General features: G+C 42.2%; 2 protein-coding genes and 1 long non-coding RNA gene across 3 annotated transcripts in view; 2 read left to right on the top strand and 1 right to left on the bottom strand.

Moving 5' to 3' along the window:
* The first annotated feature begins 553 nt into the window (after positions 1–553).
* btg3 (B-cell translocation gene 3) lies at positions 554–3,816 on the top strand. The gene is made up of 5 exons (XM_030362211.1): positions 554–680; positions 1,182–1,388; positions 1,517–1,654; positions 2,152–2,359; positions 2,898–3,816. Exons 2-5 carry the CDS (start codon positions 1,216–1,218, stop codon positions 3,102–3,104), a joined length of 726 nt encoding a protein of 241 aa, XP_030218071.1. The 5' UTR covers positions 554–680; positions 1,182–1,215; the 3' UTR covers positions 3,105–3,816.
* Positions 3,817–4,462: 646 nt separating this feature from the next.
* Positions 4,463–13,864, top strand: part of cxadr (CXADR Ig-like cell adhesion molecule) — a 33,782-nt gene continuing 24,380 nt past the window's right edge. Inside the window, exon 1 of the mRNA XM_030360996.1 lies at positions 4,463–4,619. Coding sequence (XP_030216856.1) covers positions 4,568–4,619 — 52 coding nt within the window. The 5' untranslated portion in view covers positions 4,463–4,567. The remainder of the gene's footprint in view (positions 4,620–13,864) is intronic.
* LOC115547053 (uncharacterized) lies at positions 9,744–12,448 on the bottom strand. Its single transcript, XR_003977329.1, has 2 exons — positions 12,094–12,448; positions 9,744–10,138 (listed from the first exon to the last, which is right to left on the bottom strand). It is a non-coding gene; the product is annotated as an uncharacterized LOC115547053 (long non-coding RNA).

Below are 13,864 nucleotides of genomic sequence, written 5' to 3'. Positions count from 1 at the left end.
TTCATTCAGCAAGGCCTCCTAAAGTAACTTATAATCCATTATGCCATCTTTAAATCGACCTGAATATTCATATTTACACGCTCAAACGAACTGAATTTACTTAACTGAGCAGCATCTTAGAGTAAAGTAACATAACAATCAAGTAAACTGACATTTCATTAAACATATACACTTGTTTAATTTAGGTAGTAGATGGAGCTAGAGTGCCCTCTTGTGGGGAAAGGTTTAAACGACTATAAACCTGCTACTGATAAATCCCTATTCTTTTCAAGCTGAACGCGGGATTAGAAGAAAAATACTGGAATATTTACATTGAACACAAAAACGGATTTAATGAAACGCTATAATTAATGTATCTACATCTCTCAAACCAAATCCAAGATAACCACCAGTCTTATACATATACCTCCTCAATACACATACGACGCTGTTCGTATGAACCCACCATGATAAAATACAACAAATTATCTAAAGCAGATTAACTATGCAAATCTACTTCGACAGAAATCGGTCTAATCCATGTGTTTCCTCTAAACCAATGGAAATACACCGTACGTTTTATGGGCAGGAATGAAAGCCTCGTGGGCGGAGTAGCGACAAACGTGAGGTCCTCCTAGCAAGAGCTTCCAGGACCTCACCGTTTCCTATCCGTGCCCACATGCTGGATAACTCAGGGAAAAGTAAGTTTGTCTTTCTATAGTTGCGTGACGTTAATATTTTTGCTAGCATTTCTTTGTCCTAAACAACGCCTTAAAGCGACGAACAAATGATCATGTTGATAAATGTTCATTATAGACTTAGCTTTGTCTTAACGCTGTGACAGAGCTAGGGCCTTAGCGCTATATCAACGCTGTTCTGACCTCACGCGATTTACTTGTCACATAGTTGCTGATGACGTTGTGATATAATGTAACATTTATGGAAACCGAAAGCTATTAACAGCCCTTAATGCAATGTTTAGCAAACTGACAGAGTACAGTAAACTATTTGAAGTGCCACATGGATAAACGGAAGTAGTGCGTCACAGCCCGCCTCGCTGGATCACTTCTTGCCGCCACATTGGAATTCCGTTGGCGGGTGACGTCATCCAGAGTTTCTAGACTCCAATGTTTTGCAGTTTTCGGGTTATCCTAAATAGTAGATCGGTGGTCACTTGCCTAAATCTTTATTATCATTTACAGAGATTGCCAAATTGTTAAGAAGCTGATGTGAAACATGAAGAAAGAAATTGCTGCCGTGGTTTTCTTCCTGAAGAGGCTCATTAAAAAGGGGGAAAAGTTGGATTCTGCTCAAATTGAGAAAGTGGTCGAGAGGCTGGCGGCTGGACTGCAGGAGAAATTCAGAGGGCACTGGTACCCAGAGAACCCCAGTCAGGGCCAAGCATTCAGGTAATATTTTTTGCTGCTCAAATATAATCACGTGAATCTGGTGTCTCAAATGGTGCTCAAACTAACCAAAACACCAACACCAAGAAGTAATGTAGACTAAATAACAACTTTTATTTTTTGCTCTCTAGATGCATCAGAGTGAATCAGTTCCAGATGCATGATCCAGTGTTGTTGCGGGCCTGCCAGGAGAGTGAGGTTAAGTACTCTGACTTGAGCTTGCCCAGAGAACTCACTTTGTGGATGGATCCTGGAGAGGTGTGTTGTAGGTGAGTCTGGAGCGATTGGTGCATTGTTATTTTTAGAACCGCTACAATCGTTTTCTCTCATTTATAGTACGGTATACAAAAGTACTACAAGCTACTGCCATGTAGTAGCTTGTAGTACTTTTGTATACCGTATTTTGTAGTATATTTAGTATTTTGTAGAATCCTGCTTGCCATGTTTTATTTTAAATTTGAATTTAGGCACCTGCAAATTAGAAGATTCTGTATTTTTTTTAAATAGTTAACTTTATTCTTTTGTTTGAGGAACAACAAATGTGGTATGAATTTTTTGTTTCTTAATCATTTGACCATACAACTAAAAATTGAATTTTACTGTGAAAATACTGGCTGTTCAAAGAACCACCGGTAAACATTGTCATTTTTGCATGTCCTCTTTCCTTGTTGCCAAACAATTAATATATTCTCTGTCTTTTAGTGTAGCCTTATTGGCTAATTTAGCGACCAATATTGGTTGTTTAATGGTTTGTTTTCCTCCTTAGGTACGGTGAGACAAACCCCTATTTCTCAGTGGCCAGTTTCTCTGAGGGAGAGGCAGATGAGAAGGAGGTCGCAAGGAAGGTGACCAGCGCCTTGGAGAGGGTGACATCGGACTACAGCTCTGGCTCCTCCTCTGACGAAGACTGTACACTGAGGGAGACCCCGGGCACATCAGCCCTCCCCATAGCCCTCGACTGCACCACACATCAGGTGAAAGCTATAGACACTTGTTTACGGTAGTATTTTACACTTTAGTCCTTCAGCAGGTGCTTTTATCCAGAGTGGCTCCGCAGTGTGGCTGAGAACCACTTGAAGCATAAAATCAATATTGGACTGCAAAATATCTGCTGCACAAGGTTTATTAAGGACATGTTCTGTTTATATGGTTGTTGGTTGCACTTTAACACTATTCGTTGTCTTACCAAGTGATTTAACAAGGAAGTGCTGGTGCAAGCTGGTCGATTTTCAAACCTAATTGCAGCTTGGAGCCAGGGTTTGTTATCGAGAAGTTGCCAAATTGTTGAAATAATGGCCATCAGAGACCATTTTCTTAAATGGTTACCTGTCCCAAATATTTAGTTGGGCTCTTACTGAGTATAAGCAGGTATGCCCTGGGCATATTGCACAAGGGTGTCTGAGGGCAGACAAGGGGAGTTAGAACCCTGAACCCACCAGCTGAGAGTCAAACGCAACACACAAGCCTGCCTCTGTCTTTGAGGAAGCTAATATAGCTTTTTCGATTTCACAGGTGATGAACCCAAATGCTCCGACGTGGAACCCCAAGAAAAAGATGGCGGTGGGTAAGGGTCACCCACCTGTTCGGCCTCACTACAGCGTCCGACCCCATGGCCGACTCCAGCACCCCTTAAGGCACAACGTTTGGGTTCCAGAGGTCTACCAAGCAGCGCATGGATACTGGGGCGGCATGCACAACATGGCGCACTCTTACAGCTAGTGAGTGTGGAGATTTTTAGAAGGGAGAATCTTGACTATCTTTTAGGGAGTAACATCAAACTAGAGGATTGACCAAATTATTTTAATAAATTATTCTAGATGATCTGATGATAGATGATCTTTGATCTGTATTAACTGTTTTCTGCACTTTGGAACATTTATAATAGTTAGAACTAGTGCTGGGCAACAATTCAATAGTATTGTTTATCTTTGTTTGGTGTTGTATTGTCACAAAATTAAGATATTGAATCATGATACCCAGTTTTAGAGTCTAAATGAATTAGGATGAGAAGATATGCCTTTAAAATGATCCACTATGAGGTTTGAAGTGTCGGAGACAAGGGAAAACGTCATGGAGAAAAGAAAACTAGTTCTACACTGATGCCATACTTTACATAGCCATATACCTTTTTTGAATTCTTAAGCATATCGTGATTTTTATTGATATGGTGTTAAAAACCTACAATAGTTGGGATAATGAATGTTTGTTTATTGCCAGCCCTAGATTGAATATTAAAATAAACATGTTAGGTGTATTTAAAGGCTAGTAGGTGGTGAGTCAATTTTCTTTATGGGTGAATTTTGTACATGCTTCCGTCCTTTTTGAGTCACCTATTATTTATTCAGTGTAGGCTAATAAAATGTATAGACTTTTTAAAAGGATACTATATTTACTTGTTTCCATGTATCAATAAAACATTTCTATCGTTCAATCTGTAGTCCCAACTTTCATTCATAATGTGACAAATATTTGATATGCAGGACAGAATAGTTGTGGCTTCCGCGGCAGTCTATGCAGCCTACCAGTAGGCATTTTAAATGTTTCTCAGGCTCACGTTGACAATGGAAGTACACGTACTATACCTAGAATAGAACTAGAGGTTTCCTCACTTTTAAGTGTTTTTGTAGAACAGATATACCCTTGCATTGTCATAAGGATTTCAATGTACTACGGGATGTTATACTGTGCCTTTGAAAATAAAACTGTATTGCCTTTCAGAGACTAACAGACATTGTACAGTTCAATAATTGTGTTTGGTTGCTTCTCAGTCACAACGAGCTAGTTAAGATAAATCAAAGTTACATAAAAAAATTCAGAAGTTATGCTCTGACCTATTAAATCTTTTTTTTTTATGTTTGTAATGTTACAGCTTATCAATTATTAATTATGATATATATTTATATTTTAAAAACTTAAAACGATCAAATAGTTGGTGCACCCACTGGCTTCCGAAATAATGACATGGAAAGGGAAAATGTAGCTTATCTTCGTTCAAAACAAACAGGAGGGGGCAGCCGCGGGTCTAATATGAAAACAGGCCACGTGACACGCGCCCTCCTGTGTGCACCTGCCGAGGGAGGGAGCGGAGTTTCGGATGCTTCAGTAGAGTGAGCTGCTCTTTCAAATTCACCACAAGTCCGTCTGACCAAGTTTCGAGAGAGTCTGGGAATAGAGCAAAAGTTATGGAGTTCGTCGGACCCCGATTCTGCTGTGTGATATTTGCTCTAATGACAGGTAAGTGTTTCTTAACAATTTAAACGGAGATACTTGTGTGACCCTGTGTGAATTTATAGGCGAAACCCGTTGGGAAAACGGCAGTCTTCCATGGCCCGCGGACAACGAGCCAGCGGCCCTCAAGCCCCGCAGGGTCACGTGTTTACGGACATAAATCGTGTTCAATGCGATCGATGTGAGCGAAATCGGTTAAATATTACCTAGTTTTATTACCAGGCATCACTCCCCCACGGTGAGATAGGCTAACTCAGGCGTTTTAATTGTTTGGTTTCAAAACTAATTGTGTTGTGTTGGTAAGCTCAACGTTAGTGTAAATGCAAAGAGTCGAGGATAACACAATTTGATGGAAAAACGAATCAGCGATGTGGGATCTCGGGCGACTAACTGTACCTCGTTGCCTTGTTTCAAGGTCGACAGTTTTCTACAAAAGGAAATGCTTTTTAAATTTACTTTGCTATGTGGCAGGACTATTATTTAAGACGGACATCGTAAATCCACCCCCGTCACAGCGGGGGTGGATTTACTCAGTATCGACACTATTGCTTCATCGTGTCTTTTTGGTAAAGTTAGTTTACGTTTAGAGGAAACTGGCCAATGTAATTTACAGAAACTCAACGTGTTAATGGGTCGGCAGTTTTTTTGTTTGTGCCAATGGCTTGATCCGCTTTAAAACCTGTAGCTGAAGAAGGACTTCAGAGACCTGCGTTTGTGTCTGCCATCTGCCAGCGCAGCCCTCCCCCCGCAGAAGACCCTAGTCCGATGGGCCAAAGATGTACGACTATAAGTCGATCCAATTAGATTACACTTTGATTTGTTCCGTCTTCAGTTGTGTGTTTGGGATAGCGGGATACCCCCTTATGTTGACCCATTCGCAATGTAAAATAATGGCCTATACGAAAAATATCCTCTATTGTAGTTTATAGACAAGCTTGTTGATGAACACGATATTGATTAAGAAGTTTTTCATGAACTACAGATGGTACTGCTTTAATCTTAAAAACGGGAAATTATGTTTCCTATCTTATTATATATGGGTGTGTTGTTCCTTTAGTGCCCTGGAATCTTGATTGAAACTACCAGGTCCTGCCTAACTTACCTTACGCATTGTTATGAGAGGACATGTTTTGTTCTTCAGCATTTATTCAAGATTTTTATAATGAGATGCTTGCTTTAATCAAACCCTCCCACTTATGTAAACCGGAGAGAGAGTTGGGGTCCAGGGCGTGGTATTTTGTCCACTTTATGCGTTTCCCACCCTTACAATGCTGTCAGACATCAAGATGATGTGCCATTGATACTTGCGCCGCGAATGTGAATGAGACTTGTATTTGGTTTCATCCAGTTACAAATACACAAAAATGCTAACCATGCATAACCTCTATAATGACTTGCATGTTTATTATGTATACATAATTATTTAAAGATAAAATGTTTAAGGATGCTTAGGGTTGTGCCATTGGATGAAAACGCATCTTGATCATAGCCCTTGCTCTACAGTTGGTAGAATTAGACTTTTATAAAATCAAGTGGTTCTTTGAAATCCAGGCAGCAGGGTATTTTAAGCATTTGTTAAATCATCTGTTTATGTGCATATATCGAGTCTCCTACACTCCCAGTTTCCGTCAGTTTTAAAAAGAAATTCCTGAGCTATGCTGCCCATATCGTTTTGAACGGTGCCGGAACAGATGCCTGCTGTAACTCACCATCCCCTTAGCTCTGGATGGGAGAGTTTTGATTTGATGCCAGATTATTTTTCACCCGAGCCCCATCCTTTCTGCAGTTGGTCCGAGACTTCTCCCATATCTTCTCCTAATAACCTCTCAGCTGTGGCTGATTGGGTCAGGAGGGGGAAATGAAGCAACTGGTTGAGGTTAAGGAAAGGCAATAGCAGGCAGTGGCTGCTGTTACCTGGTAATCCTACACTTCAAGAGCCCTGGAAGGGAGCTGGTTGCTAGGATACCTTTTGATAACACAGTGCAAGTGTGGTTGTGTGTGTGTGTGTGTGTGTGTGGTTGTGTTGCTCAAATAAAGCTACCCTCCCCCACCTTAGAGTCTTCCTTGTGTTGTCCTCTCAGTAGAACTGCTCTTCATTGTGTGTTGAAACCTGATCCATGGATATGATCTGTGTATTTGAGGTGTTGCAGTTTTTAACGCGTTAGCCTTTCCATGGATGGCCGAATGCCCAGCTATACACAGGTCTTCTGCAGTTTTAAGCAGACATTCCAGTCCATGTTTAATGTATCAATATTGAGAGGGTTTCCTTGCAGATAGTTATTTAGGCTCACAGTAATCTTCAGACATGAGCAGTCCTACATGTGCCATCATCAAGGCTCTAATCCAGCCCCGGCTCTTGGACCACAATTTCACATTCAGTTTGTCATGGCATGGCTGGTTTAATGGTCCAGCGGGCCTCCTGTTGGCTTACCAACAACCCTGACGGCAGCATCATCACCTCCCACCCGGCTGCACGCAGCCCTGGAGCCCCCTGTCCTTGGACATGAAGCGAGAACATGTAGAATCAGATTACACTCTGGGGACGCCACTTTGTCCTCCACAATCTGACGACGGGGACGACCGACCATGAATATTCAGAGGCTCCTCCCTTCAATATTTTAGCATGCGGAAGATGTACCAGCCTGGTCCTGTTTCCCCCCCCTAGCAGAGTGTGCCTAAACTCATCAGCCGCGCAGCGAGCGGCTTTGTCCTTCTCATATCTCATTTAGTAAATGAGCAAATTGCAGGCGAGAGATCTAATTAAGGAATTTCATGGTGGTTTTAATGACTGTGTGTCCACTCTGTATTCCATGGCCGTCTCTTATTCACAGATTGAGAGAGTGGTTACTGCCCTGACGTGGGACTGAAGCCAAAACCCTGAATAAGAGATATTGGGAACTTGCTATCAGAAATCAAAACTCAGAAAGCAAGTCTACAACCCAACATGTGTGTTTACATTTGGCTTATTTACAACTTTTTTGATAAGGTACAAACTGTATTCCTGTGTTTGAGCCTTCCATAAAGTATGAAGGAGTGCAGTATTGAGTAGTGAAATTAATAAATTGTGGCAATGACAGAGGTGGCCGTCCTAGTCTCAATGTTGATTTACCATTCATTAACCCTCCACTTTTAGCAATTAAAAATGTTGTCTTGTCTTTCCTAATCTCTTATTCTTTAACGCCGTCTGTCGCTCCCACTCTCTCATGCGTACCCATCAGTTAAAACAAGGTCATCATGGCGTTGATTCTGAGCCATCGGTCATCATCAAGGCAACGCTCTGTTTGGACGATAAATATCCCATTCATCATTTAGCCTCTCGCTGTGCCCGGCTCAGTCCCTTATCACCCTCTTCTCCTAATGAGGCATCATGGGCCCAGTGACAAATGGACACCTTCCCTTCAATCTGAGGGCATTAGAGGTTTCTACTAGGGATGTGCATTTCTGGCAAAAAATACTACGGTATTCAATATTCGCTGAGAAGTATAAGAATAATATTCGAAAATCAGTCAATCAAGAACCCCCAACGCACGCACGCGCGCACACTCGCAACTCGTGTCCACGCACAAACAATGACACAGGGAGAGGCTTTTATGATTTGCATGAAATCAATCTGATTATTCAACAACTGCGGCATCAACATTAACGTCAACATTATTTCAACGTGGGCTTAGGCAGATAGGCCTACATGCGCCGAAAACAGATCGCTATTTATTTTACTGAACACAACCTGCAAAACTAGACGCGTCTTTAGCATATGGAAACTATGGCCAAAAAATAACTTCACACGATGTGTCTTTTCACAATTTATTTGTTCATAGTATTGATCAGCAGAGAAATAATCCGCCAAAGACGTTGACGTCGCTTAGCAACCAAGGACGCTGGGGTTACCGGACTACTTGCGGAGTGATACGACAGAAAAAGAAAAGAAATCCACTTTACTTGTTGACAGCGGTCATTATATGCCTAGCAACGGTGAATTATCAAAAAATTATTCACCACCGAAGTTGTGAAGGCTCCTGCAAGGGAACGGAGTGTTCAACAGCATTGAGAAGAGCCGTGTAATAAATAAAGATAGTAACATTCATTATTCGATTTTCTACGTGACGACGACTTTTCGACTATTCAACGATCGTTGCCCATGCCCTAGTTTCTACATGCACCATAACCGATAATTCATCTCCAAAATGTTCATCCCTGAACTGAATGAGAACGCATGTCTTGCGAATTCTTTCAGCTCCGAAACATTTCGTCAATCAAGTACGGATTTGTAACAGATGGAGTAAAAATTTGTTTTGCATAACACATGCATAGCACTACCACACCCCATTTTCAAGTATTTAAATGGACTAATGAAATGGCCTCAACTGACATGAAGATCGGTCACTGACTAGTAGTTCTTCTCCTTGGTTAAATTGCTTTCCGTTTTCGTCCTTCATGACTATGTATTCTGGTTCTTTCTGCATATAATTCTCACGGCATGCGAGCTAGCCATCCCTCTGCGAGGGTACTCAATGTGGCAGGCCGGTCCCCAGGGTGCTGCCTCTGCAGGTGTTGGTTCGAAGCCCGACGCTCCCCACCAGCTAGGTGGGTGTCAGCTCAGCTTAATGCAACACTAGACCGCACTTCGAGTCATGTCTATGGACCAATGTGTGAGGGATTAGGTTCTCAAGATTGCTACGCCGGGGGAGTAATTGTCTCACTTTATCTACTGAACAAAGTCAGAGCCTCTGCTACTCGGAAAGAATGTTTTGTTCCCAGTTGAGGCTGCTACACTTGTCTCGGAGATAAGTTTTATTTATTGTAATGCATTATTAACGGCTGACATCCAGCCATTGTCTTGACATGGCTCTGTTAGAATACGGTTTTAATTTGTCTCCTCCTGTGGTACGCCCACTACCACTACTGCTACCACTACTTTCTTTTTCCCTGAACACCATGGCTAATTAGACTTCTAATCTTGAAAATGGCCTGTGTATTTTTTCCTAAAGGTGGTGGGCAACTTAAAGGGCTGAGGAGGGAGAAGTTGTAGCAGCTGTTGGAGCATTTTATAGAGTCATTACCTCATTGTAAAACATTACACATCATCTACTAAAAAGCTAAATCATATTTCTCAATGAATCTCTTTAAATGTTTTATCGTTTCATTGTGGTGTCAAACTTTTTATTACAATTGTGAATACAAAGTTGAGTATTGCTATATGTCCATGGTATGTTAACCAAGACAGGTAGACATATAGGAAGTAATAAACAGCAGCTGGGTTTGGCACAGCGGACAAACATTCAACTCTGTAGTTGGCCATTAACACAGCTTGTCTCTTATCGGTCCCACGTTTGTAATGGCTTCTCCCATTGCCCTGCTCTCACGGACAGGTGTCATATAAACCTGTGTTATGTCCGGCCACCTTCCATCACGGTCCTTAACCTTCGCTAGATGGCCAATCCCCCTCACCACCTGGTTTATTGCGCAGGGATTTTGCAGGATCTTTCTCTGTGGTACGATGACCAGGACATCTGCTAGAGTCCCTCCTGCAAAAGGCATAGAAAGGTCAACAAGCCACCACCGACACCGCTTTAATTACAATGGTACATCTCCCTTGAACCTGTGGAAACCTGCAGAGCTCCCTGTCATACTCCTGCAGAAATTGGATTGGACTGAAAATAGCCCTGTTTCATGGTGGTCAGCATGACCATTACTGCACCACCGTAATCACATGGAGTCCCATTTTAATAAGCATGCAAAGCATAAAAGGGCCCTGACTGCAGCAGCTCTCGCTGTGTGTGTTGGCTCCCGAGGAAACAGCTGTTAAGTGTCTTAATGGAGACCATGTATAATTCATGGCCGCACACAGAGCTGCAAAGCTGGCTGGCTCCCTCCAAGTGGACGATAATTGCAAAGGGAGGTCCCCGTTCCCCTCTAGACTAGCCCAAATGGCTTCACCATCGTTTTGCAGGCCTTGGCACAATATCAACTATACATTTATTCCCTGTGAGACCCAGCACCTTGTGAGAAGAGGCTGTACCCTCACGTTCGAGCTGGGCACGCACTGCACAGCCCATTAAAATAGTTAAACTGAAAGAGTGGTAGTTTTTAATCACCTTTGGGAGCACCCATTCACACTTTTCAGAACCTATAAACGCCCCTTTACAGAAGTCGTTATGTCTCCGAGGCAGCCTGCAACCTCAAACCAACTTTTTTCGAAATGCATGAATACCATTGTTTGATTTTACAGCAGATAATGGGTGCTCCATAATCCTTTGGCAGTGAGGTCAGAAGATATCTGATACACCTGACCCAAATATACCAACAGCTGAAAACAAACCCATTTCTAAAGTTTGATACATGGGAGATGAGACAAATTATTAGGATGTCTGCCCCCAAGTACCCTGCAGTGCCCATACGTTTGCAGACACCCACTCAGGCTTAGTGTCTCTTTCTTGAATAGATTAATTGGGCCAACTGGGCTTGACTGTATTTACCAAAATTACATAATTTCAGTCCGATGTTTCAAGAAGGTCCATAAGTAGTAAAAAAAGATTCCGATCCACTTAGTTGGGACATTGTTATTTTAAGATGTGTAGATAATCCTCCTGTTTGTCTTTGTTGAAACAAATATTAATTGCAATGTTTTTGATTCAGCCCCTCCTTGTGAGTAAGAAGGAGATTTTCAGAATTAAAATGAACTCCATAACCGTGTTCGTTCAGCTCTAACTGGCTGTGCAACTGTGTGATGCAAACTAACACACCACGTGCTGATTGGGTTTTGTGAGCGGTTTTAGTTATAGGATGTTTTTTCGTTTTTTTATACAATTATTGAAATCTCCATAAATGAACATGATCACTGATATGTCCAAATAATGAGATACGAGCTAGTTGAAATGGTACACATTGCGACTTAATGTGTTGGCTGAAATAATATTGCAACAGGCTGTAGCATCTATCCAACAGCATGATTTGTGAACCAAATATATTTCAGGAGCCAAATACACATTGCCAAATTGAAGATGGGAATTCAAAGAGTTATGCTATAGTTTTCGCCACCTTGGAAACCTTTTTAACATAATCTTCTTATTCTCTGTGGGGCATATCAACCTATACAATGTCTATTCTTTCTATTGCCTGAGTGCAGCAACTTTACATAATTCATATTTAAACTGAATTAATTTTGAGTTATGTACAGTTGATTTTTTTCCAACATCACAAACTGAGACCAGATCTTTTTTTTTTTTTTAAGCAGGGGCTTATTCCGTCTTCTATGCGCGTGTCAGATTTGCTTAGCTGTGGTAAAGTACAGAACGGCACAGCTACTGCACAGCGTTTTAGATGCAATTAATGCTCTGAAGTCAAATATAGCATGGTAGTAATCTGCATTGATGCACATTTACGCTCAATATTGTTCAAGGAGGTCAGGGTCCGGTTGGTCTCCGGGGCTTAAGTGATCAAAGTTCCTCTTCTACATGCTGGTCAGACAGAATCCACCAACCTTTTGAACGTCAGCCCAGCGTTGAAAATCACGGTTTGCAGTGTTTGCATCCAGTAGCAAGAGACTCCTTGTATTTGTGCAGTGCGGCTGTCAGGGCTTACAACATTTATCTCTGCCGCCCAGACACTCGTATAGTCTATATCAGCCTGACAAGTGTCATCTCTTCCCCAGCGCCAAAAATAAAAACGAAAAATTTATGTTGGAGGTTGGGGGTGGGGTGGAGTACTGCTGCAGCAGAATCCCTGTTGTTGATGATTGTTAAAATCATGAAATGATTAGAATTGGGTTGTCTTTCTTTCTTTTTTATAAATGTTTGACCGTGGTTTCATGCCACTTATTAAATACGTTGGCCTTTGTGGCCATCACTTCGCCTTCTTTGTGTGGCCACTGGTAGCATGAGCCGGAGGCTAGTCCTCGCCCGCTGGTCGTCGTTGAGGGCTAACGGTAACTGACATTTGCCACAGCTAACTTCCCGCTGGGCACAACATTGAGGTATATTTACCCCACCTGCCGTCTGTGAAGCACTTTGGATCAAACAGACTTGTCTTAAACTGAGGCCTGATATAACTTCCTGTTGAGAAGGCAGGAGAGGCGGGAGAAAATAGATAAAGGAGTCAAGGGCTGATCCAACGTGTTATCTTTTAACAGCTAGCTTATCTTGATGTCCTGTTGTAACGTGACCCTTCCACAGAGGACAGGAGCGTTTGTCTATGTTGTGCCGCGTTTCATACGGGCTGAGTTCTGCCCAGTGGTCAGATCCACAGCCTGGAGGCAAGGGCTTAGGGATGGCACAGATGCATTAAAAGGGGATATTGATCCTCTGTGGTTATTACAAAGTACATCATCAATACATCATTTTTCGTTCTTTGCGCACTGTCCCCATGACACTTTAATCAGAAAATTCAATATTTGTTGAGTGAAATTGTGTTGTCTGTCGGGGCCAGTGTCTCCATAAGGGCAACCCATTTGAAATGACACACAATGCCATTGTGCATCTCTACTTCTAGAACTACTTCTACTACTAGTGACAATAGTGCCAGCATCATGCTACAGTCTGGGAGGAAAGGAGTAGAACTAAATTTAGACCAGAACCTTGGAGGCATAAATGACTACTATTACTACTACAACAGCAACATGAGTAAGACAAGCTCATTGAGTGCCTCTAGGCCATTCCCACTGACAGGTTCTGCACTACACAGAAAATGGGTATCTGTGAAAACTGCATCTAGATCTGCACATAAATTTTTTGTGCAGCAATGTGCAGCAAATGTGCTTGTGATTTGACACAATGTGGGGAATTCAGCTGCGACCCAAATAATCTGATCAATTGACAGCCGCTTTGTGTTAACACCAAGGCAATGACAGATTGCAGAGAAATATGTCAGCCCGACTGCAATGCCAGCTTTCCCTTTTTGTTTGTGGTTTATGTGGTCTTATGTATGACAATGATTTATTGGAGGTTCGATAGTGGGTAGTTGGAGTACAGCCACCCAGGGTAGAATTTCCGGGCATCCAGGAGTCGAAGGGTATTCCAGGTAAAATCATTTCAACTGTTTTGAATCGCCCCTTTTTTGGAGAGCTCACTTTCCTCCAGACAGCAGGGAGGAACCGTGGAATGCATCGGAGGCATTTTGTGCCGAGCACAAGACGGTCCACAAATACGCCTACATGTCTAAAGGCTGCCCTCGCACCTCAATCCTCTTAGTACTCTGGCCGACCGCCACCGGCCGTCTTACTTCATTGTTATCAACATTTGGTTTATTTTAGTTGT

The sequence above is a fragment of the Gadus morhua genome, chromosome 7 (genome assembly GCF_902167405.1).
Source record: "Gadus morhua chromosome 7, gadMor3.0, whole genome shotgun sequence".
Lineage (NCBI taxonomy): Eukaryota > Metazoa > Chordata > Actinopteri > Gadiformes > Gadidae > Gadus > Gadus morhua.
Note: the sequence above shows the minus strand (reverse complement) of the source record. Positions and strands in the feature narration are given on the sequence as shown.

What these genes read in the sequence shown, in the direction of transcription:
- btg3 (XM_030362211.1), top strand. Translation starts at nt 1,216, where the DNA reads ATGAAGAAAGAAATTGCTGCCGTGGTTTTCTTCCTGAAGAGGCTCATT. An exon ending in AGTCAGGGCCAAGCATTCAG is followed by an intron (nt 1,389 to 1,516) that starts GTAATATTTTTT and finishes TTTGCTCTCTAG; the next exon opens with ATGCATCAGAGTGAATCAGT. An exon ending in TCGACTGCACCACACATCAG is followed by an intron (nt 2,360 to 2,897) that starts GTGAAAGCTATA and finishes TCGATTTCACAG; the next exon opens with GTGATGAACCCAAATGCTCC.